Source organism: Ylistrum balloti, unplaced genomic scaffold (genome assembly GCF_031769215.1).
Source record: "Ylistrum balloti isolate Yb309-2 unplaced genomic scaffold, AGI_CSIRO_Ybal_v1 Utg370028, whole genome shotgun sequence".
Taxonomy (NCBI): domain Eukaryota; kingdom Metazoa; phylum Mollusca; class Bivalvia; order Pectinida; family Pectinidae; genus Ylistrum; species Ylistrum balloti.
Genome location: NW_026782092.1, coordinates 374224 through 401178, shown reverse-complemented (window position 1 = coordinate 401178; position 26955 = coordinate 374224). Strand labels below are relative to the sequence as shown.

The 26955-nt window shown below is 34.9% G+C and overlaps 2 protein-coding genes across 2 annotated transcripts; one reads left to right on the top strand and one right to left on the bottom strand.

Moving 5' to 3' along the window:
* Positions 1-3855: 3855 nt before the first annotated feature.
* Positions 3856-4992, bottom strand: LOC132548804 (uncharacterized). Its single transcript, XM_060212698.1, has one exon. The coding sequence runs from the start codon at positions 4990-4992 to the stop codon at positions 3856-3858; it is 1137 nt and encodes a 378-aa protein (XP_060068681.1).
* Positions 4993-11428: 6436 nt separating this feature from the next.
* LOC132548803 (uncharacterized) lies at positions 11429-12559 on the top strand. Its single transcript, XM_060212697.1, has one exon. It carries the CDS (start codon positions 11429-11431, stop codon positions 12557-12559), a length of 1131 nt encoding a protein of 376 aa, XP_060068680.1.
* The last annotated feature ends 14396 nt before the right edge of the window (positions 12560-26955 follow it).

The window sequence follows — 26955 nt, the reverse complement described above, 5'->3', positions numbered from 1 at the left end:
GATTTGCTGGCAAATTGCGGTAGTGAATATATACAGTCATGTATAAGCAAATGTAAAAATCAGTTCTGGAAAGATGTTTTTAAATCATGGTATAAATTCATTGTGCAAAGAGATAATTTGGAAAATAATGAGTTAATCTCCAAAATACCACTCTGGTATAACAAGAAAATATGTATTGGGGGGAAACCTATTTTTTACAAGGATTGGTCCAAGAAGGGTGTGATCAATATATGTGATGTTTTAAAAGAAGTTGCTCCAGTGTCTTTTTATACCTTAAATGAGTTTACACGTAAATATCACATTGCTACAAATTTTCTTCAGTACCACAGCTTCATATCATATGATTCAACTTTATCGAACATAGCTTACCCATTCATTCCTGTAAACATACAACCCTTTTTTTAACCTAGTTAGAGGTACAAAACTGTTTTATGATATCTTGATTAAGAATGATGTGGCACCATCTTGTAAACTGAAATGGAATCAAGAATTTGACGATATTAATGATGAAGAATGGGCCAAAATTTTCAAGATTCCCTTCCATACTACAAAAAATTCAAAACTTCAATGGTTCCAGTTCAGAGTAGTTCATCATATTCTGACAACAAATTCTTTTCTCTGTAGAATTGGTCTGGTTAGCTCACCTCTCTGTATTTTATGTAACTCTGAAAGAGAAACTATTACTCATATTTTATGGGAATGTAATGAAGTACAGAATTTACTACAAAGTTTTGAAATACTATTACAGGCATTACTTATTCCTTTTTCAATTAATAAAAAATCTTTCTTCTTTATAGAATGAGGTGTCTGCATAATTCTTTGCATATAAACTCATTGGTAAACTTCATTAAAGACAATTACAAAGTCGAAAAATATATTGCTGTTAGTAAGGGCGATACTGTTAAGGAGAAGTTTGATGTAGAATGGAGTAAATGGAAAAGGTTAATTGACATGTAGTCGGATTCTGATAAATTCTACTTGTAAATTTTATCCTCAAATATATAATATATATTTGTACGAAAGTAGGATGTTTCCAAACCCTTGACAAGGCCATTCTTATCCTCTCAGTCTTCCATCCATTTCTTTCATCTTTTTTCTTAAATGCTTTTCCTATTTCTCACTGTTTTTTCTGTCCAGTAAATTATGTGCAATACATTCTGACAAATTTGTTGGCATCTGTGTCTCTTTTTTTTTTTTTTTTTTTTTTAGTCAGCATTTCTGATAGTAAATACACCATCTCTTGAAATCTTTGGTTACTGTTCCCTGGAGTTGATGTATGCTGTTAAGATTACTGAATTTTGTGAGGTGTGAAATGGTGTGGATAGTGATGTAGTGAATGAGAATTACGATTGTGATGATGATGAGGGTATAATGGTGGTGGTGGTGATAAGGATCATGATAAAAATGGTGATGATGATCTTGATTTGTAATGATGATGATGATCATGGTGTGATGATGATGATGATGATGATGATGATGATGATGATGATGATGATGATGATGATGATGATGATGATGATGGTTGTGGTGATGATGACAATGATCTTGATTTGAGATGATGAATTTGGCGGTGGTAGTGGAGGTGATGTGATGATAATGATGATTGATACATAATGATGGTGTGATGAGGATGATTATAGTGATGATAAGTGTGATGATGATGAGGATGATATTGAATTGTGATGATGATGATGATGATGATGATGATGGTGATGATGATGATGATGATGATGATGATTGTGATTGTGTGGTGATGATGATAATGATGATGTGTATTGTACATTAAAATGGAAATAAAAAGATAATTACCAAAAAAAACTGTATTGCTTTAAACATTCTTATTTTAGAGTAAAATAACTTTTAGTATAACTTCGTAATTGATCTATTTGTCTGACACAAAAAGACAACACCCTTCAAACGTTTTGCTATGCAAGGTACATAACGCCTCTTAAAATCGCAGGAACAATTGTCAAAATATTATAAACATGAAAAGCACCTAAAGAAGAACGTGTGAATTAAAATTGTTGAAATCAATGGTACCGGATGTTAAAAGATGAACTGAAATAAGGTACAATACTGTCTTGTGATGAATTTTACTAACGATCAATGATTGAACAATGGATGTACAATATCAAAACGTTAGTTATACATTTGTAGGTCAGGAGAATCAGAGATTGGGCCTCGTCATTCTAAATTTCAGCTCTGGGAAAATGAAAATTGATAATTGCGATCATCATTTAGTGGACAATAGTTAACATATTCTATGATAAATTTACATTACACAAATCTATAACATCGATAACGAATGTATGTATGTATGTATGTATGTATGTATGTATGTATGTATGTATGTATGTATGTATGTATGTATGTATGTATGTATGTGTGTTTATGGTGTATTATGTTTATGTCTGACCTCTGTGTTGTCTTTGGAGTAGATTTAAATAGGTTTTAGCCTGCTGTCTAACCCTATTAGTTGTTAATATTAATAAAACATTCTGAAATGAAATGAAAGAAATAATGTGAATCGTCATCTGTGCTGAAAAATGTTTATTATTTTATTTTTCAATAATTTACATTCAATAAAAAAATTAAGTGTATACAATACCCAAATAAATTTTACATTACCGATAATAATGTAACATTTAAACAAGTTTATATACATATATATGTGCAATATAGCAACAACCTAAAGCACTTTATGTTAGTTATTACCTGATAAATATTGATGAGATTTCCGATGGTTTCACCTTTATCGAATGATAATGAATATATTTTAATAACATAGCTATCATATGAGTTTGAATTTTTAAAACAGCTTATCAAAAAATTTCTAAAAGACCTTGCGAAGTCCTTCAATTTTACTTTCAGATTTATTGCTAATGTGCCGTCTTAAAATACGTCTTTAAGTACGTCTATCATACATTGTATATACACATCAGAATGAAAAATCAAGGAACATGACAGACTCAGTTGCTTATCTTTTCCTACAACATAAGAAATATTGACAGTTTTCCACCTAGCTTTATGATAAGTATGATGATTTCAATTTACTTGTCGCAGTTAATTTCATATTCAAGGGCCTGTTCCCATTATCAAGATTTTAGCGCCAGATGTCGCCAACTGACAGACAAACTCATAACATAAAAAAGGGTTTCAAAAGATGCATATTTATGAAAAAATATGTGACAGTTTGATTTGTCGTAAAGGTGATCTGTGCAATATGAAGCTGGGCATGTTGTATTCTCGTTAATTTGCCTGTTGGTTCCAGCAGTATTTTTGTATCCATTGTTCTCATTTCAGTACATGATATTACTTACTTGGGTTGCCCAAGATTTGCATGGCGGGTATCGTCGAGGAAACAGAATACGCTTACTCTTCTGGAACACCTGGACTTATTATCCTGATACGACAACATCACAGAGCAAAACAGAAAACAAAACAGAAAACAAGCAAAAAAACAAAAACAAAAAACAAACAAACAAAAAAAAGCAAACAAGATTTTCTACAAAAAATTGCCGTATTGAAATATGTCAGGTATTATTACATAAAAGAAATATTTATCAATTGTATATCACACTTTGAAGCTATAAAGACAAAGAAACACAAAAAATGATATTGCAGGAAATGAAACGGGGTAGATATCAAGGTACCATCAACAAGTTACAACATAAACATTCATACTATATTAAACCATACATTCTTGCATTTGTTAAAAGAAGTGTGACAGTCAAAATGTAATCAAATGTTGTTGTTTTTAAGCAAAAACTATTTGAAAGAGAGAACAAAAGAAAATAAAGCATCAAGGAATACTAATTAAATGTTGAAACAACATTATTTGTATTTTTAGTCCATCTACTTTTCGCATATTACAAACCTAGCAGAATAACAATTCAGTTCTCCAATCTCTGCGAAGTTCGATAGTAATATCATACAATTTACTGCCGTATTAAAAGTTGGCTGTCCTCCTTGAAAGAGATTCATATTCACATCAGACCCATCTGAATAGATCCATTTGCTCTCCTCCTCGGCGTCGGTCCCATCAACAAACACCTGAGTGAACGTTGGAAGGACGGAAGCTAAAAATTTTATTTTCTCAGTAGTGTCCACCTTAGCCAAACGTCCACCAATCCCGGAACAATATAACACCGCATTTGGTTGGACGTACCGTGTGTCTAGTTGTAGTCTGTAGCAAATCTGATGACCTGAATTGTACACGAAATCATTCGTTTCACATAAAACGCAGGTCAACGCTGGTATTGACCATTGACCATTCTGCTGACAAGTAACCTCTGGGTTTCCGGACAACATATAACCTGTGACACATGAATATGAAAGAGAAGTTCCTACGGATCTCTCTGTGGATGTTGGTGTGTCAGCATTTGGAACTGAAAGTAGATCTCCACAAAAAATGTCGGTGGCTTCAGTGGTAGTTGATTGCATCGTCGATGATGACGTTGTCTGTAATGTCGTTGGTGGCAGCGCTGTTGTCGTCGTTGTCGTCGGGGGTACTGTTGTTGACGTCGTCTCCGGTGAAATAGTTGTCAACGCCGTTGTCGTGGGTGCAACATATGTCAGTAAAGAAACGCACGTGAATGTACCACTAGATAATTCAACACAAACAGAATCATTATCACAAGAATGCCCAACACAGGATTCTAAAAGAAATGTTTCAAACTGTAATAAAGTCGATCTTAGAATAGTCCCGGTTGAATTACTAAATGACGGAGTAACATAAGCAACGTTTTCACCAAGCTCACAATTTGCTGTCAGAAAATTAAAAGCGATAACTTGGCATTTTGTTCTCAACAAACACGCATGTGAACACTGCTGTAATCCTGTCAAATTAATATTAAGAAATATCTGTGATAATTTCTGTCCACTGTGGAATGCTTGTGCGATTATATTGCCCGGACAGTTCTGCCCATTCACTGTGAGCGTCAAATAGGTGAACAACAGATGCGAAAACAGTCTATCTAAACATGTAGCCATTGTTAAAGTTAGTATATTTACTGACAAATGCTTTGGATCTGTGTTACTTATCTAACTCGTTTGCTATTCTGGCCATAAGGGAAATAAGTGTTCATAATTTAACAAATTTAATTACGTTAATTAACAAAAAGTAATTATTAAACAGTGACTAGTTATTATGTATCGATTTTGATAGGTCTTAGCGGTTTAAAGTTAAGTTACAATAGCAACGACTACTGAGCTCAAGGGAAATTTAAGAATAAAACTTTCATATATTCCATCGCAAAGTCTTAAATTTAATAATTGCCGTTGTCAAACTTCGGGCTATATTTGGAGACAAAATTGCTTCTAATCGAATTAATCATCAACTGAACCCTATTAATAACTAGGAAAGGATAATTACCATAGAGCATTTGCATGTTTAGGGAATAGGTCAATTAGGTAATAGGTTTACAATGAAACATATTGATTGACTCAAAGGCCCCACCCCTCCCGCTCCGGGGAACTGGAACCCACTGTTTGTGCGAAATTAATTCTGTTCACCCTTGCATGTCTTAGACCAAACGGGGACATGCATTCCTAAATAAAAAGAATGATTTTAAAGCATTTGCTTTATTTCCCCAACGGGACTTCCTCCGTCGCCCCCTTCCCTCGCCCATACTAAGGGGCTGAGATCTACTGTTTACATCAATGTTTCCCTTCACCAAAGCATGCTTCAGGCCTAATTGGGACAACATCAATGTATTTCTATGCAAGAAAAATTGTTTTAAAAGCTCTGTTTCCTCCAGTTTGGCCATGTTCATCTCGCCCAAAAAAGGGGTCGAAACCCAATGTTCATACACAATTGATTGCGATTCACCAAAGGATGATTCAGACAAAATATGGGCAAAATCCGTTATTCATACATAGAGAGAAACATTTTAATGAAATCCTCACTTCCCTTATGTAGAATTTATGTTTTCGACTGTAAAACAAACGCTTTTTACTTTTTTTCCATAAGTAAACGTTCACAACAAAGTCCTTTTCCGAGCTACGAAAGTTAAAAACGATCCCATCTTAGACACTGCAGATGGTTGACACGTTGATGGACTTAGGTCCCCGATGTTTACTGTATCCTGCAGCCACGTTTCAATCAATCCACCTCCTCGCATAACTCAGAATATACAGATGTACATGAACTTCACGTCCTTCTGAAATTATCAGGTATAAAATACCGGGTACCTCTCTATATAGCTTTTGGCAATCTTCCGATCAATCTCAATAGCCAGGTTTCAAAATTTAGGCCCTTATCATCATTGAATTATATCCTAAAAGGTCGAAACAGCTGTATGGTGCTCTCAAATTCATTGCTTGTATTTATTGTAATTTATTTCGATTTGATATAAAATGGTGCTATTCCTTTGTGTGTATCTTGTAGAATCTTCATATTGTGTGGTGGGCAACCTTCCCCCACAGCATTACAATGTATTGTCACTAATGGTCAGCAACCATCACGTAGCTTTCAATTTTTCAAATTCCCATTTATCGGATTGATGTTAATGATATGATCATACAACTGCGCATTGGCGTGTACAATGAAGTAACTACATGCTTTTCAGAAATATTCTTTCAGCTTGTAAAATCATTCAGACCATCATAAATCTAAAAATATTCCTAGCAAATATTAATTACAAGATACAATGTGCTGGAAATTTGACGATCAAATTAATGAACAATACGTATTTAATAGAAACAATTAACATCAACATATCAACAAAATCAATAAAACGGTAATAAAGGAAAACATTTCACACAAAAGGACTCCAGAACAGTAAGCGCCCTCTGCTTCATCGACTTCCATTGGCTACTGTAAATCACTTATATTTCGCGTTGTATTTATTTTAATTTTGCCAGGAGAGCCAATCTTGTATTCAAATCCTTCTGTATTATTTGTAGGAATATCTTGTTGACGTCATCGTTATTCCATTGTTAACTTACTTTAACGTCCGTTGAATTATACATTTACCTGATATATTCACAAACAAATCTTCTAGATATCTATTACTTTTAAATTCTTTAGAATTCCGTACTTTTAAACGACATCCCCATGTTAATGATGGCGGAACTTCACTAATTACGTTATTAAAATGCACAACTATAGGTCTAAATTCGGAGGTCAAGCAAGTCTGCCATAATAGATGTAAGGTACTAAAATATTTAAGATAATAGAGTTTATAACCTGGAAAATATCAAATTACAAAATAAACAGCAGAAAAAAACACACAGAAAAATATATTTCCGCTGACAAGATTAATGAATAAACAGCAGACACACGTTACGAAGCGTAACATTAAACACTGCACAATACGTCTGGCATACTACAGTCCTGTCATCTTACCCTGAAATCAACTCACTTAACTCTTCAAACATAAAACATGTTAAGTGTTCACATTCGTTTCTTTTGTCGGCGTAATAGTCTATACTAATGTAAATATAGTTTATTATGGTACAACACATATCACATGACAAAATCATTTTTCATATATAGTCACATGAATTGAAAGCAAAATGGCGGCCTATATAAAGCTATCGACTGCCGGTATAGGACCTTTGTAGAGTTCGTATCTGTGATAGCTTATCATTCGCGAATTCAAAGTTATATCTAGATCAGCGTTCGCGAAATCTTGTATTCGCGAATTGTACGTGATTTACAGTGTGTATATATCGGACCGGATTAAAGCAACGGAAAAGGAAGCTAATTTTATAAATAAAAAAAAAATGAACTTTGTGTACTAGAACCAATATCAATTATCCTTTTACAACGAAATCATTAAAAATTGAGGAATTTGTAGGCAAATTTTCCAGTTTAGCATAATGTTTCTTCTATTAATGTGTTGTTTTCGATGCATGTTTGATGTTCTACGAGACTAATTATATCGTTATTATATACGCTGATCATACATAATTAAATCCCAGAATTTGCTGGTGCCGATCAAAAACATACTGTTCTTAAAGATTTAATGCATCGATAACATTTCACGAAGAACAAAGAAGTTCATTGATGTACGGTAATTTTTTAAAATATTAAAACCTCGCTCAGCGACTTTTCAGCAATATAGTAATAATGACAACGTTATTCACTATGTTTGTTTTGACCTTTTTTGTATTATCGTGTTATTTACCAATTCCACGACATTTGGGCAAAAACATGAACAAAAGAAAGATTTACACGGAGACTCCTTAAAAAGTGTGTTAAAAAGAGTGTTTCAGAAATGTCCAGTTTTCCGTGTCATTGTGTACAAGGTCTATCATCACTTCGTTTCAAATTACGCGTGTTGCACTGGTTGATTTGTAAAATAAAATTCAGTTACTGCCTGTAGGAATAAACTTTCTGTTCACCATAGACAATAGAAATATTATTAAAGATCACTTTTACGGAAACCTTTGGTTCTTATATATTTCACTACTTCCTTCATCACTTTTGCAGTCAAGATCATCCGTGAATGTTAAAGCAGAGTATACTGAGAAAAAAAAATCAAATCTAAAGTTTTCTAGCAAATACATTGATTTTTCCTTCGTGCATGCCAAATGCGTTTGTGTTTGGTTTTCCATACATATCATCATACCAAATTACACAAAACATCATATAAAAAGCATAGATGAAAGTTAAATAGCAGTAACATAACATCCAGTGCAGCCTTCTCGTTGCCGACAATCAGATGACACTGGAATGTTTACTCGGAAACTTTACGATTTTTTATTTATATGAAATGAAATCCATTATCTTGTCCTATTTCAATCGGTCAATAACATGATACTAATTATAGCAAAAGTGACATTGTAAAATCCAATGATAGAGGCAACAACCTTCACGTGAAATAAACAAACGTATTGATTGCCACAAGCTTATTGGAATACTATTTCATTATCATGTAAACCACTTCAGCTAGATGAGATACCTCACGCAACAGGATAAGCGCCAACCATTAGTAATGGGTTGAAATCAGGACATGTTTACTCGCCTCGATACCATTTTTATAATTTTATCCCAAACTTGGTCACGAACATACGGCTGTTAATCAAATATTGAGTGCATACGATACATGGATTCTTCAATAGTTCGAAATTGAAATAAAAAGTGGAAGGTTTAATAGTTTTAACCTATTAATGCTTGTACGAAAGACACACAAATGAAAGCACATTTTAATATATTTTTAGAGTTAGATACAGTGGAGCCAAACAAATCATTAAATTGCATCATACAGCTGTTTGGTCCGCCTATGATCCATCAGTGTTGCTAAGGACATAAATATTGAAGCCTAGGAGGCGAATGAAGAAAATGCAAAGTGATCGAAATGCATGTCAAATCTAAATGGGGAGGCTAGTGCATTAGTCCCATGATTCAGCCGTTAATGAGAATTTGGTGCAAAAAAATATATCATATCCAAATTTCAAAATAAATTACGTTATTTCCATATATCTGATAATTTTTAACAAAGTCAGGTACGCATGTTTGTTCTGAACTGTGCGACTATCCGAATGAAACACGTGTAAATCATGCATAGAGTCACAGGATGGGTTTGTATACAAACATTTAGGAGATGTGCTTAAGAAAAATAATAACGATTAAAAAATATGAACTAAATCAATCAGGCTTGATGAAGGTGTATTTAAACTTGTAAGTACTTTCCTTCAATATTTATATTTTCAGATTCAATAATAATGTAAAGTTGAGATATTTATATATATATATATATATATATATATATATATAAGCTGGCTTGTTTTCCAATCCTCATATTTATAATTGTACTTGTAATTTGTATATTGTGGTAATGAAATATCAGCTAATCAAAACATGTTCCTCATTGGTGATCTCTTTCAAAAGACACATTTAGTTATTAAAATTAAAGTGAAGAATTAATAATTAATATTTCAGAAATGCGTTATTGTTTCCGTTTAAGTCTTTTTGTCCTGCACTAGAATGAGGGATGTATGAAGTTTAGCTGTCGCCCCCATTGTAAGTCACGACTAATCATGGGATCTTTTATCTTCTCCTTTTCCTTTCACACATACCTGTCTTCTTTCTAAAGTCTATCTCGACACTCCTTCACCTTTGGTATTGTGAAGAAAGCAATTGGTTCTGTCGAGACATTCCGAGTCTTTTAAAAATATCGGTAAGTATTCCCAGACGCTCAGCATGGGTAGGGTTGGTTGGCCCAATGTCAGAATAATGTGACCGGGCGGATAAACCGTTACGAGATGGGTATAAAGTTGATATGAAGACAAATATTTGATGGATGATGGCTACACCCCCTCCCTACCACCAACACTGCCAGTCCTACTTTTGGTAACACATGTAATGTGAAGTGACTTCTACCAATATTTTTACATGAATTGTTATGACTAGAATTAATATAAATTGATTGATTGATAAAATGTCAGTATTTATGCATCCTTAACATGGTTTCAGTAATCAATTTTCCTAGTTCCAATAAATGTCAAATGCGCTGGTGCGTGAAGGTTTTTAAATATGCAAGCGTGTGTTATTGTTAAACAAAATTGGATGGTGTTTGAAAATGTATTGCATTTTATGTTTTTGCCATGCTCTCTATAGCTTTAAAATACTAACCTTTAATAGAATTAACCAATTTAAGAGATTTTGACTTTATGGATTCAAAGAAAGTTGGTGGACTAAACATTTATTTATTGATATATATTTATTTTTACAGTTTTCCTATCTTATCCGAATATTGCTGAATACGAACTTATCTATCAAAACGTAAAAATGGGTTTTTATTAACATTTTTTTTTAAATTAAAAACTTAAACACATGATTAGTTAAAAAAAATATTCATTCTCTTACATACCTTTTCAAAACCAGAAGCACGTAATTCCTGCTCATCCTGGCTTCAAGTCAAATCTGAACAAAGAGGTCATATGATCAAAACGTGACATTTTACTTTTTCTGGTGCGCCTGTAACCCGCGCAGTACACGTACCGAACTTGTTGTTATTATCTTAGGTTAAATTTAAATACATTGTTTGGTTCTACTGTGTTTAACTCTAAATTTATATGAAAAGCTGTGATTCACTTGTGAGTATTTTGTAGAATTTTCATCGCTTCATTCTATTGAACCCAATATAAGACAAGATAATTACACAACCTCATAAGCAATAAATTGATAAATAAATGAAGATTCTGTCACGGAATCTATCGAATTTTCATTGTCAAATTAATCTTCTCCGGTATACCGTTAGTGCTGATAGACTTCAGCTCATTGGCTGGCGTACATCAATACACAGCACGTCCATGTATCCTATTGGTTTCCTTACGCTACTGTTGTTTTCCTAATTAACTGGTTTGAAAGTAACCTTGCCAGGACACTTGTTTCGATAAAAAGGCAAGCATACTAAATAATTTATCAGTAACACAAGCAGTACTACGGTGTGTCCTACACCATTATATGTACTTAACTATGGGCATCCGTTCAGAAAGACTCTGTATGACTTTGTTGTCCATATATACGGTGATTACTGTGAATGGACACAACTGTCCTGGCAAAACGATCATACAAGTAGTGCAACATGAACAGCAGTTGTCACAGACATTTCTAAGTATCGATATCATAGGATTACAGCAATGTTCACGCGCGTGTTTGTTGCGAACAAAATGCCAAGTTATCGCTTTTGATTTTCCTACAGCAAATTGTGAGCTTGGTGAAAACGTTGCTTACATTACTGTGTCTTCTAGTAACACAACTGGTACTATTTTGAGATCGGCGTTAGTACAGTTTGAACCATTTCTTTTAGAATCTTGTGTTGGACATTCTTGTGACGTTGACTCTAAGTGTGTAGAATTATCTAGTGGTCAGTTTACGTGTGTGTCCACTCTTGCATACATCGCACCAACAACGACAACGTCGACAACAGCGACAGCATCGACAACAACGACAACATCGACAACAACGACAGCGACGACAACGACGACAACAACGATGACAACGACGCCTTCAACAACGACGACTTTGCCCACGACGACGACTGAAGCTGCCGAAATTTTGTGCCCCCTTCCTCCTACAGTTTTAAACGCAGAAACACCAACAACTGCGGAGAGTTCAGTGGGGGCATCTCATTCATATACATGCCTCACAGGTCATCTGCTGAATGGAAACCCACAGGTCACTTGTCAGCAGAATGGCCAGTGGTCATCACCAGAGTTTACCTGTATTCCATGTGATACGAATGATTTCGTGTACGATTCAAGTCTTCAATTTTGCTACAAACTGCAAATAACTACAAGATACAAACACACGGATGCTATATCATATTGCGCTGGCTTTGGTGGCCGTTTGGCTAAAGTGGACACGCCAGAGAAACTGGCCTTGTTATCCCCATCCATTGCAACTAGGGCTTTTGTAGATGGATCGGACAGTAGTATAGAGAATACGTGGATTTATTCAGATGGTTCGAGTGTAAATATGAACCTCTTTAGTGCTGGAATGCCGACTACAGATACAGGATTGAATTGTCTGGTGATACAATCAGGATATATTCTTGAACAGGAATGTGACGTTAATAGGTATGTTGTGTGTGATAAACAACTGTAATCCATAGACGTCGCAACAATAGATATGGAAAGCATCAATAAATATCTTTCCAACTTCCTTACTATGAGGATCGTTTCTATTTCATCATTTAAAATTCATTTATGGTAACAAGCTACATTTTACTATTTTTGTTACAAAATGCTATATCAGTAGTCGACCTCACGTTTTTACGGATTGTGTGAATTACCTGTCTCATTGGCTTTGGGTTTCTTTTATTTCACTTTTCACTTTTTTTGTCAATCCGGCTTGACTTGGAATAATTAATAAGATAAGTCATTTTGAAGAAAAAAGAAACGTTTTTGTTGAGTTATTGAAAGCCTAATGACACAATATTTACTTTTTCGTTACAAATTAGGACTAAGGACAAAATAATTAAACCAAAATTTATGCGAAAGGCCATGTCAGGTTTTGTCTTGTATGAAAATATATATATTAGGTTTACAAATGGATGTTCAACATTTGAAAAAATGTTCTTTCTATTAAATTCATTTTGTATAAAAAGGCGACATGTTTCTTATTTTTATGCATGTGTTTTGAATATGTCAATCATAAACATATATATAAATACCTGGATATTATAAATGTTAACAGATAGGCATGTAGAGGGAGAGAGAAAGAGAGAGTGGGGGGGAGAGACAGAGAGACAGAGAGGGGAGTAGGGAGAGAGAAAGAGAGAGAGGGGGAAGAGAGAGAAAGAGAGAGACGGAGAGAGAGAGAGAGAGAGAGGGAGAGGGGAGGGGGGGGAGAGAGCCATTTGACAAGGCTTCAAGGTTTCGACTTATTGACATTTCATTACATCTCGTGCTTACGTTCTGACATCACAGAGCCGAGAAAAGTGCCTTTCTCACTTTCTCGCTCCGTCCTTTCTTAAATATCTGTCTATCTATCACAAGCCTCTATGCTGATCGGTTTGACAAACAATTTAGCGTGAGGAGTGTCCATTTATGTATTACCTATATCTGATAAAGATTGTACCCAACTTGTTTTTATTTATGTTAATTTTTACATACCACTGGTATTCTCTAAAGTTTGGACAACCAGTGCCTGATCGTGTTAAATTGATCAAACCACATATTAAAGGTGTTAATGAAGACATTGTCGAAAAAAAATAGTTTAACAACGAGAAAGAAAGGATAATGACTATTTATTTTGTAATTTGGACATGACATATTTTTTGCATCAAATTCTCATTAACGGCTAATTTTATTTATAGTAACGATGGACGAGCGAGATCATTCTCGATTAAGGGACAAGAAAATGCAATTGTGGTTTTGTTTAATAAATTGCTAATTTACATATACACCAGTTAACAGATGTAATATAAACAATGGGCATTACCCATAGCTACCAATCATACTATTATTAAAAGAAATAAATTCCCAAGATAGCTGAATATGTATTCATGAATATATCACAAACAAACCCTAGATAGTCGTAAAATCCAAATATAATTGAATAATGGTAAATCTTAAACCATAAAAGTGCCGGTCCACAGCTTTCGAACATATTTACCTTATGCTACCTATAGACATCCATATAGTAAATTTGTTACAAGAAGTTGAATATATACAACATATAACCTAAATGCCATTCAAATACTTATTATACATGTTTGTATTTGGAAGTAAGATTGAAATGATATGCATAAAATAATAAGAAAACATTTATACAATGTTTACAGATTTGTATAACAGGACTGCGCACTAAACAATGCACGACTAACATTTAAATGGTAAATAAGCTTTAACATCCAACCTAGAAGTAAAATAGAACTATAAATAACATATACAGTACGTACCACATCCTGTATATCACATATACCTGTATATCACATATACCTGTATAAATAGTACCATAACATTATAATGACGACACCCGATAGAGCACCGTCATGTCTCCTTCTCGTGCCTCGTCACTTGCCCTCTACGGAACACCAGTCGCGCCATGACGGTAGAAAAACAAGACAGACACGACAAACAATGACGATAAAAGCAGTTGGAATAAATACGTTCGTGACACTGATGAATGATTCTAACAAAAGGATCACTTTTAAATGCACTCGAAGATTTTCGTACAAAGAGTTTTATTATTTATGAGGCATGTAGCATGAAATTCTAAATAATATTACTGAATGTGACGTTTTCTAAAGTAAGAACCATGGCAGCGCTTATGAATATGCCGAACTTCCATTCGTATAAAGAAACAGATCTATGTGATATTTGAACAATACATTGAATTTCGACCTGGAGGTATATAGAATCGAAGTAACTAGTTAATATACTGTAGAATATCGATCTATCTGAAAATTAGTTGATTAACATGGCAAGATTTTCATTACATGTACATGTACTATAGTAGGAAAATCAGCGTGCGGAACAGATCGGACAGGGATACGGTTTTTTCGAATGTTACGCCAATGATGTAGTTACATGTACTTTATTGGATCAAATCAATATCTCGATGAGCAGGCAGTAGTGTGTGTGTGTTATTTTGTTTTTTGTTTTTTTGGGTTTTTTTTCAATGAAACAGATCAATATCGAATATCGACCCCGACCCCATAACGGAAATCATCAAACTTTTATCCACAATACGTTAGTTAATTAAAAATTGATCATGATAAAATTAGCTTTAGCTCTACTAAACTCAATACACAAAGCAAACGTGTAAGAAATATTGGTTAACAAAGTGTTAACCGTATTTTCTATATTTCACCGATGTAGCAGATATTCACACTTCGTAGCGTATACAAATGCATACATATCAGAATTTTCTACTAAGCCAAAGAAATAAATGTCGTTTTCCTTTGTACCATATTCGGCTAAAAAATGAGAAAAAGAATAAGACAGAAATGGAGGTAACATGACAACACGGTTTCATTTCACTACAGGATTAAAAATATAGTATTGTGCCATTTTGAATGGACTTCCCAAGTCAATTCCAATGACTGCCAATATTAGATTGTGCTATAATATTAACAGTAGTTGTCATGATTAGTTTAGAAATTGAGGCGGTTTTAGACATGCCACTAAGGCAACTCAACGTTATATTTTCACATGTGTCCAAATATAACAGTAAAAATGTCGATAAATGGCAATTTTAACCCGATGGAAGCTAATCAACGATGACTTCCGGAAAATGACGGAGAAGCCATTTTGTTTCTTTAGGCCGGTTCTGATTATGTACTTAAAACCGTCCAACTGCAGTGAAGCACCTGTTGTCATGATGAAAATAAGTGTGATGTGAAAAAATTGTCTGCAACAGTTATAACGAGTTATTGATGGAGTTGGATAACATCCACCCTTTGGAGTAAAAATATATGTGGTAGGCAAAATAGTGTTTGCATATAACGACAACAAAATACTAAGCATCGCTGATGATTTGAAAACGAGTAAATGTTTATTTGATGATGAATAATAAAAATAATAAGTGACGACAATATTCATTGATACGTTGTCATGTTCGTTCTGAATGATATAATACATATGCCAGGGTCTGTTATATACTTTAGTACCAGTTTGAAAAAAATATCTACAGAAAAAAAATGACCTATACTAACAAGTGTGTGGACGCGGTTGACATCGCCAATTGTCCTTCTCCAGTACATTATATAGCTATTACAATATCGTTAATGTGTTCCGCTGGGTGGAGACGTGATGTTCTGCTTAATTGCTAAACAGCTGGTAATTTTGTATGTAGACAAGATTGCATGGGACATTATAATGGTGTTTATTTCTTCAGTTGATATAAAGGTTACGAGAATTTGATTCAACTTTTTGTAACTAATTAGTTCAAGAAATGTTTGAAAATATTTATATAGGACCATGTTTATTTAGAAAAGGACAAAACGGTCCTTCACATTTGCTATGTGTCATTCAGTGACAATGAAGAATGAAACGTGAGATTGAAAAAAATCATTATGACGTCATCGATCTCAAAGTGACTGTTGATCTCGTTAATCCAAATTCTGAAAAAGACATCTCACATTGCCATCAAAATAGCGGGAAAAGTAAATTCATTGTAATATAAGAAATACATAATTAAGGAGTTTGTCATATTGTCCTACAACACACAATTTTGTTGTCCACAAACTCATCTGTTTGTAAATGTACGTCATGCAACCCTGATATCATTTGATAAACATTTCATTGTAGTTCAAAATTTAGACGTGAAGAAAAACATCAACGGAAATGTTGCCCCTAACAACGACCATAAATTAAGTTGTCATCGGCGGAATAGTCCTTTATAAGCTCAATTTTTACACCATTGACCGAATGTTCCAGTCGCAATGGTTTGTCAGCTGAAGGGTCACAACCGAGTTTCAGTTTGTTTATACACAGTAGAGTAGTTTAGCATGTCATTATTTTTTTATGAAGTCAAACTTCGATCATTTTACTTTGTTAAGATCTGGTCAAATTATCCATCGTGAAATGATAGACAAAACCCAGAAAGAAAACACTAACATGTCAACAGGTTCAAATACAAATATAAAAAAAAGAAGGATTTACATCGAGACTTTTGATAATTTCACCTTTAATTTTTAGAAGTACCAAAAAGTATATCTTTTAGCTCATCACGGAATGTTAGGGAAACTATGGCGAAACTAGATTATCGAAGCAACACAGAAGTATGTCGTTTATTTCTGCATACATGCACACGTTCGTCAGCGTGACGTGCATGTTTATGTAACATTTTGTGTTATTTTCAGAATAACTTGGGTCAGTCAATTATACCGATAACATTTTACGCTCTACAGACCACCTCTGTTTCATTAGTTTAATTGGAATTCTTCAGGCTGTCGTCCTTTTGATCAGAAAGGTAACAATTTTCTTCATCTACTGTCTATTTATTTTGGGTTTTTTTCTCAATATTTTTTATTAGCTCAATGTACTCGCATTGATTTTAACACTTACCGTTAATTGCTTTTTATACCGAAATCCAGCTTAAACTCAAATATATTAACGGAGTTTGTATCACAGGTAATGAGAAAATGAAGGAATCGAGCTTGGCTTCTATCAACTATTTTGATTTTTTAGAGTGTTTGCTTACTTAACCTCCGGTAAAAATATCTTCCCAATACAATTTATATTTCTAAGGAATCTGAGAAACGGACCCACCCGTGCTGACGTGTTTGTGTCCTTCGGGAAGCTCTATACCAGAAATGTTCGTAATGGCATGTAACGGGCCTCTTTTATATCGTTCAGTGAGGTGGTCACCAGCTGTTTAAAGGAGACCGCGTCTCACAATAACCATAGCTGTTCATGGAGAGCTAAATCCAGTAAACAAGCAAAAGCATTTTTATCCGGAACACATCGACATCGAGAAACTCTCGGAATGAAAATTAGAAAATTGAAATTCACTTTGAAGCAAATTTCAGTATATGTTAAGATCATGGTAAAGCTGTTGCCTGGTTTGTCTACCTAACTGCATACATATCGACTGTATACTACCATTTGGTATAAGTTCAATACAATGGATATATAAGTAAAGCAGGCCTATAGGTCTAAACTCTCGCCTGTTTGGGTAATCATTGCTTTATACCTTAGCAAGACATAGTGCATGCAGATATTTGAAATTTTGTTTAATGAACTGAATAAAATATTTCAATATCCTCTCAGATAAATAAATGAAGAAACATATGGTTACTTTATCTTTCCTATTCTCCATTCTCTTTCATTTCTGTTAATATCTTTAATGTATAGGTAACCAAAGGTCAGGGGTCAAATAAATGTTCATTATTAATCAATTATACTTTTCATTTCTGCATCTTATTACAATATAAAGTTATGTCACACGTCAATAAATAAGTCAACAAAGGTGGGAGGTCAAATGAGTGGTCAATAGCAGTCAATAATTGTAACCCCACTGTGCCCCCGCTCGCGTTGTGTTTCCCGAAGAAAAAGCCAAGTCCAAATTCCTTTCTACTTGTTGTTTATATAGCACAGTGAAGTCCACAAGAAGGCTCGCTCCCTATCACGCTTCCGTAGAGTCAGTCCCACAACCGGAAGTTGTCCCTTTGGCATCCCTAGATCCAAGTGCAATGAGCAGCGAAAGCTGCCCAGTATTTATAGGGGAAGCCAAAAGTCGGACAACTCCGCAGGTGGAAATTCCTCAAGAACAATGGTTGATCCTGGCGACCCAACCATATCAAGATTCTGTCAAAATGATACCGATTTGGACACAAAATGCAGAATCTTGGCGCCATTTGTTATTGTGTATGGGATAAGTGCTGATGGATTGGGGATGCACATTTAGTGCAACGACCGTTGATTGGTCCATTCCCCAATCCCAGGAAGCTATTGTCTGGAATGACAATTGGTACTACCAGTCCTCAGACCCACCGCATATTGGTCACTATTTACATATATAATAATCAAATACTTAACAATTACGCAGAACCTAACATCTGCTAAATCGGTCATGTTTACCTTACATACTCATAATGCTGTACTAAGCAACTATATACAATTCACTATCTAAACTATTATTTTCTCATGACCTTGAAATATTTTACGTTATAATTATACAATCATCGTTACTCTAACTGTACTGCACTGTTTATATATACACATCACATTTGTTTATATGAATTCTGGCTACCATTGTTTACATAAGTCCCTACTTGGCTATGCAGTGCTGGACAGGTAAAGGTCATATTTGGTGCAATATACTATGTACATATTTAACACTCAATTCCTGTTATAAGCTAAATTAAACAACAATAAATTCATGAAAATTATTATTTTCATATTTTAAATTTCCAACCAACATTATATACAATAAAATACTGCTTCCTGTTCATATAACCATTTCCGGTTTAACAACAGAGTGATCTACTTGATAGTGTCACATAATGCTTATTTTTATTTTCACTTTTAATTACAAGGAAAGGTTATTCCAATGGTCTATATAAAGGTCACCGAACGTCACATGCTAAATACGTCATCAATATAAGATCAATAACATATGTTTTTCTTTTGCCTATCTTATTGCCATGTAAAGTGATGTAAAATATCAATATATAGGTCACATCAGTTATTATTATAATATTTTACATGTATACCTTTCATTTCGGTATCTTATTACAATGTCAAATTATGTCAAAGGTCCAAATATAGGTCACCAAAGGTCACAGGTCAAATATGTCATCGGCATATGTCAATGTCTTATACGTTTTATCTACTCATCTTAGTACAATACAATATAAAGCTATGTATAAGGTTAATGTTTAGGTCACCACAGGTTACCTGTCAAACAAATTATTAATTTCAATTATTTTTTTATTTTGTTAAGATCTTAATGTCAATATTCATTTTCAAATCAATTTATAGTTCATCGGGTTCATCCGACACTACCTAAAGGTAACTTATTAGTTTCTGTTTAAAACGTAAATGAAAATGATCAGTACCCAGGTTCTATTTTTATCAAGGACTTTTTTTTCATTTCAAGTACATTGTGAATCATTGCATGTTTATCTACACGGGTAACTTTTTAAAAAAAAAACCCCGATTATCTAAACCGACTAACTGTGGATAGCGTAAACAGAAAATCCATTACAGTTGAAATCAGGAGCGTTTTCCCGGATATATTTACTGTTCGTTTCTATTAATTACTATTACCCGGAACTCAAACCGAAAGTACAATATGACCGATTTCCGTAACACGTCAGTGTTTTAACGTTAGCCTAACTACGAATGGTGTTTCCTCAAATGTCAGCAGAAAGTCAAGAATGTCAAGAAAGTGTCGCCGTCTTATTGGTACGTAGTTTATAACAGTAACATTAGATAGAAGTAACACAAAATGTTACACAATTGACTTTCGTTTTCGCAAGTTTAGGTGACTGGTTTAAAAGAAATGGCCGACTCGTCATTTACCACCACATTTTGTCTCACATGTCTGTCATACATTACCATTGATCTATAATTCATAGATCATATTTTCTCCTACGTCAATACCGCTTATACAGTTTCACAAGGTAACTAGGGGCAGTGTAGCACTGCACACGTACGTACACTGCAGTTAAAATATGGATCGATCAGGTGATTGTAAATTACTGTATTTATACGAATGCCTGTCTCGGAATATAGCTCACGCTAATTACTTGTTTTCTGTTATATAATACATGTATGAATGACCGAAGAGAAGCCAGGAAGCTCTCCCTCTTTTACTCGATAGTTAACAACTTGGCACCTGATTTCCTTATTGATTTATTACCTGATATTGTTGGTAACTTAGTTCCCTATAATTTAAGACGAGCCCATTTAATGAGAGATCAACAATTCCGTTTACAAATATCTCATAATTCTTTTTTCCTTCTGCAACTAATCTTTGGAACAACCTGAACAACGATATTAGAAATTCACCCACTTTAAATTCTTTCAAGCTAAATCTTCAAAAATCTATGTCTGTGAATAGTACTCTCCACAAGCAATTTATTAGTTATGGCTCCAGAAAATTAAATATCATCCACTGTCGTCTCCGAAACCGTGCAAGTCCACTCAATTATGATCTTTTTAGGGCTAATCTTGTAAATTCACCAGAGTGTCAATGTGGGCACCCGTGTGAAGATTCTTATCATCTTTTTTTTAATTGTCCTTTATATGCTGATCAACGTAGAGCACTATACCAAGAATTAATATGGTATGACGGTATTGTTAATGTAAATATTCTTTGCAATGGTGACTCTAATATCTCTGTGGATGATAACCTTAGAATGGCCAAATCGGTCCAAACATTCCTAGGAAGGTCAGAAAGATTCACTTAAATTCTCTCTCCTCTCTCTCTCTCTCTCTCTCTCTCCCCCCCCCCCCCCCCCTTTTTTTTTCTCTCTCTCTCCCATTCTACATCCCTCTTTCTATTTCTCTTTCCCTATGCCATACCCTGTTCTTATTTCTCTGTCTCTTTCTTTATTCTTTGTCCACTTATACATTTTACATAAAAATGACTATTATAATAGTTTCATGTCACCACGTGATCATATTTATGTAAATGTTTATGTGTATGTTGTAGGAGAAGTCATTCATAAGTTGGTAAAACTTACTGACTAATCCTATTGTCAATGTCATTGTCAATAAAATATGTTTAAACTAAACCGTGTTTAAAACTCAAGTGTATTCCGTAAGTCTGGTGTCCCTGTCTTTCATATCTCCCCACTTACGTACGCCAGCTGTACCCTTGATCGACTTGTTATGACGCACAACATTTTTCGTGACTGTCTTGTTTTACCCCAAAATACATTATACAGGAAGATGCTTTCATCATTGAACGGTAAAAAATAACACGAATTCGTAATAACGTTACCGTATATGACGTCATCGATATCTGCGTACCGACGCAAACATCATGACGTGACATTGAACAAAAAATATCACGATCAAGATTCGTATGTTGTAAGAGAATATCATAAATAATCATTATATATATTTAAATATATATATTTTTTATTTTTATTAGATATCGAATCCAAACTAATGTTTTTTTTTTGTTATAACAAAATACCATCAGATATAACTCTGATGGTAATTTGTTACAACAAAAAATATTTTAAGATGTAACATAAGAAGTTGAGAATATAGGTATGTTGCATTCTAATTTGTAACAACGAGGCTATTTGTTACATTAACTTTTGTAACGAGTTGGAACGCAATATCCTGTGACGAACGCCCCAATTTGGTACAAATGTAGATCGATCGGTCACTAGCTCGAACGTCAACGGTGGTACTCCTATCTATTACGCAAGTTTACAAAACATGCTCACATGGGTGAGACTTAGGGAGTTTTACCATCGTTTTTGCTGAAAAGCCCAGTCGAAATTTGAAAATATGTTAAATTACATAGGAAACTCTCATGAATTTAATCCTTGAAACATAGAAATTCTCACGTAAGTGCAACGACTCGGACACAAATATAACACAACTTCGATCGTTGCGTTGGATTTAAATCGCTGAGCTGATACCGAATGCAGTGTAGTAGTACGCACATATATGTGCCAATAAAGGACAGACACATGTACAAACATTGATATATAATTACCTTTTGGCGTACTGCAGGTAGAGTTGTATAGATTTTAATCGCTGCAGACATAATACACAGCCGCATTTCATCGAAAATATACACCCAAAGTACTTGTTAAAATCATTTTGTAAACACGAATAGCCTTTATCCGGGTGTAACTCAGATTTCAACAAGCATGAGTTTGTATTATCGTTTGTGTCAGAATGACGTGTAATTTAATGTAAAACGGTGGTGTGTTCAGTGTTTCGTCCAGGTCGTTCAATGTTATTTAAGTTGTGCTTAGCGTAGGTAAAAACTCCTATTACAGCAGGATTGCGTTGGGCTTTTATCAGGATTTTTCACCAGTGGTCAAAAGACCTGATGTTTTTGTTGTGTTTCTTTCCTCATATTTTGAAAATTTCTTTTACAGATGGATGCAAAAAATGTCATTCCGATAAATTTGTGTCTTCAGCGTTTGTTCAAAATATACCGTTAACGTTAGATACCATTTTAAAAATGTACTCTTTAAAAATGCCGACAATTTGGTAAAACCTATTTTAAACCTTTATCAGGTTCTCCTATTTCGTTAAATTGATGTAGGGATAGTTTCCCCAGATGTCCTCTACCATTTAGTAACATCTTCAACCTCATTAGAAAAATAAAATGACCGCCATGACGTCATTTCCGATTTTAAGTTAAATTGCAATATCTCATCAACGGCTGAATGAATTGAATTGATGTTATGATATGTTATGTAAAATAATAAATAAATAACATTTCTCAGGAAAAAACATTTTGTGAAATGTCAACTTCCGTTTCTTGGTAGGGGTCACTGTTGAAAATTGGTATTTTGGATACCAAACTTTGAATAAACCTGTTTCCAAGTTTCACAATATTTAGAGCCTTAATACTCCATATTTGGGAAGCACTGGTCATTAACTATCAAGTTTTATAATATAAATGACCTTGACCCACTTTCAAGGTCACTTGTGTTAATTATATTAGATTCTTTAAATAGTATTTTCTCAATGACCAAGATGCACATGGTGATAAAATTTTGTCAGTATCATACTGTGATCAACTGCAATTGATTGAATTAATAAAACATCGTCTGAAAATTACATTTGAAAATTTTTTTTTTTTTTAACAAACTTTTGAAGTATTCTTCTCAAGTTCCACAAGGTCTACATCATTGATCTTTTACATGTAAATTGTCCCAGTAGTTAGCGTTCAGGTTTGTACGTGAATTTTCCATTTAAATGCCGCCTTCTCAATAACCAGACGGCTCAGGGTTCTGATATAGGGCCGGTAGTATGATGGAATCAAGGACTGCAAAGTTTGGTAATATGAATGACCTTAACTTACGTTCAAATTTCTTAAATTATTTCTTCTCAATAACCAAAGACCCAAGTTTCTGATATTTGTCCTGTAGCATGCTTGGAGCTAGGACTACCGTTTAAAAAATGAATGACATTGACATACTTTCTTGGTCACAGGGGTAAAAAATGTTTAAATCATAAAACGGCTTTTTTGCAATAACCAAAAGGCTCAGGGTGCTGATATTAGGTCTGTAGCATGTTGGAATGAAGAACTACAAAGTTGTTCATATTATTGACCTTGGCCTACTTTAAAAGTCAAAGGTGTCAAATGTTAAAATCTTTAAGTGACATCATTTCAGTAACCAAATCAATAGTCCATTGTGCTGATATTGGGTCTTTAGCATACTGGGATGAAGGACTACCAAGTTTGTTTAAATGGGGTCACATGTAGAAAGTTCTTTATCGGGTAACAAAATAATTAATTTGAAACTTAACTGTCTAGCCTAGATATGCAATATATACATTGCTTGCACGATTAGCTATCATGTTTATGGAAACCTAAATGCAGAGCTTAGTCATTTCAATGGGTATCTTCTAGGTAATCAAGAGAGATACATAATACCTGTATGATTTGTTGACATTAAAATTAACTTGCGAGTAAATGTAACTGTAACGTATCCAAAACGTCATGTGGTATACATCGGAGAGAAAATATTCTGATGATAGTGTTCTTTTCTTGTAATTTCATTATGCCTCATCGAATTTTAGGGAGTTTATGAGGCTGGCCTTGTCAATGTTGAAGTCTTGTAACTTAAATGGAGTATGCCATTCTTGATAGAATCGGTTCTTTAGGTCATAAATGCGTCCAATCCGAGAGATGAAGTATCAAGGAAATCGAGTTATTTCGATTGTATCTCACCCTAACAAAATGTTATTCGTGACCTGATCTAGGCCACGTACAAGTAACCACATCATTTCAATACGTGAGATATATATCGACTTAATAAAAAATAGGTTCGTACTACTGTATATTGATATAACTCCACCACCCCCACAGAGACAATAATTAAATTCCAAGCTAGAACAAGACGAACTGGTCATAAGGCATTTTAATTCGACACAAATGGACAGAGGAAAACTTTATTACACCGACGAGTTTGACCGAACACATCAACCTGAAACACCTGCGATAACTTCGATATGATTACCATTTTGACCTCAAACGCTGTTATAAAGAGACAAAATTACTCACTTCAGTTAATATTGTTTACCTCTCGTTGATTTTGTATAGGCTAAGTGGATTGAAAATGAAGAGTTTCCGTCATCAACAGACAAAATACCAACACAGATATATTACAATTCAAATACCATGAACGGAACGCAACATGCAAGAAGAGGATTACCAGAAGATGGCGCTACATTCCAAGTGACAAGAGAAGACTTGCCAAAAATGACCAATCCACCGTCTATAGAAAACATGAAGGCTTACATTTCATTTCGAATGTCCCAAGCCGACGTGCAGACTGAAAGGAACAGAATTTCCCCGTCAAACCGTAAACAAGGTTTGTATAAATATCTAACAATGGGCACAATTGTAACTACATGGATACATGACAACAGGATGGGTCTTTTATCATGGCATTTTAATCAAAACCAAAATAAGAAATTTGGGTTGTTAGTGAAAGAACTCAAATCATTCTGAAACATCTCATTGTGTTAGGGCTAGTGATATGAAGCATTTCAAAACCTCGAGTTGTGTCTATAGATATGCGCGAAAATAAATAGCCATGAACTAGCTCAAACTGGGACAACCGCGAAGATTGAATCCCGCAAAATTAAACAACTTTACAGTTGGTATAGGTAATTCAAATGTTTTTATTTCTACCCAGAAAATCAAATTCAATAGAAGATAAAGCGTTAGTGTAAGACAAAATGTAAAATCTTGAACAGAATGTAATCATGCTACCAAGACTTTCTTTTTGAAAGACTGTTTTGAAACATTGCAGAAAATAGTTTTTTACTTTGTTTTGATTGTAGAGAAATATAATATTCGTTTCAGACAATGACACACGGTTGTATCAAGGGATTATACAAATCTCTAGTGTTTGGAGAGTGGGTTAGTCCAATTATTGGTGGGAGGAAGGACTGTTCAATTATTGGTATAGTTCGACTAGAGATAGGGGAGTTGTACAGATCAACAAGTGGTGGGAGGAGGGAGTCCAACGGATAAAGGGGGAGTGAGACAGTCCAGCTATTGGTCGAAGGAAGGACAGTCCAAATATTGTTGGGCCAGTCCGACTATTGATGGGCCAGTCCGACTATTGATGGGCCAGTCCGACTATTGTTGGGCCAGTCCGACTATTGATGGGTCAGTTCGACTACTGTTGGGCCAGTCCGACTACTGATGGGCCAGTCCGACTACTGATGGGACAGTCCGACTACTGATGGGCCAGTCCGACTATTGTTGGGCCAGTCCGACTATTGATGGGCCAGTACGACTATTGATGGGCCAGTCCGACTATTGTTGGGCCAGTCCGACTACTGATGGGCCAGTCCGACTATTGATGGGCCAGTCCGACTATTGTTGGGCCAGTCCGACTATTGATGGGCCAGTCCGACTATTGTTGGGCCAGTCCGACTACTGATGAGCCAGTCCGACTATTGTTGGGCCAGTCCGACTATTGATGGGCCAGTCCGACTATTGTTTGGCCAGTCCGACTACTGATGGGCCAGTCCGACTACTGATGGGCCAGTCCGACTACTGATGGGACAGTCCGACTATTGTTGGGCCAGTCTGACTATTGATGGGCCAGTACGACTATTGATGGGCCAGTCCGACTATTGTTGGGCCAGTCCGACTACTGATGGGCCAGTCCGACTGGGCCAGTCCGACTACTGATGGGCCAGTCCGACTATTGTTGGGCCAGTCCGACTACTGATGAGCCAGTCCGACTATTGTTGGACCAGTCCGACTATTGATGGGCCAGTCCGACTATTGTTGGGCCAGTCCGACTACTGATGGGCCAGTCCGACTACTGATGGGACAGTCCGACTATTGTTGGGCCAGTCCGACTATTGATGGGCCAG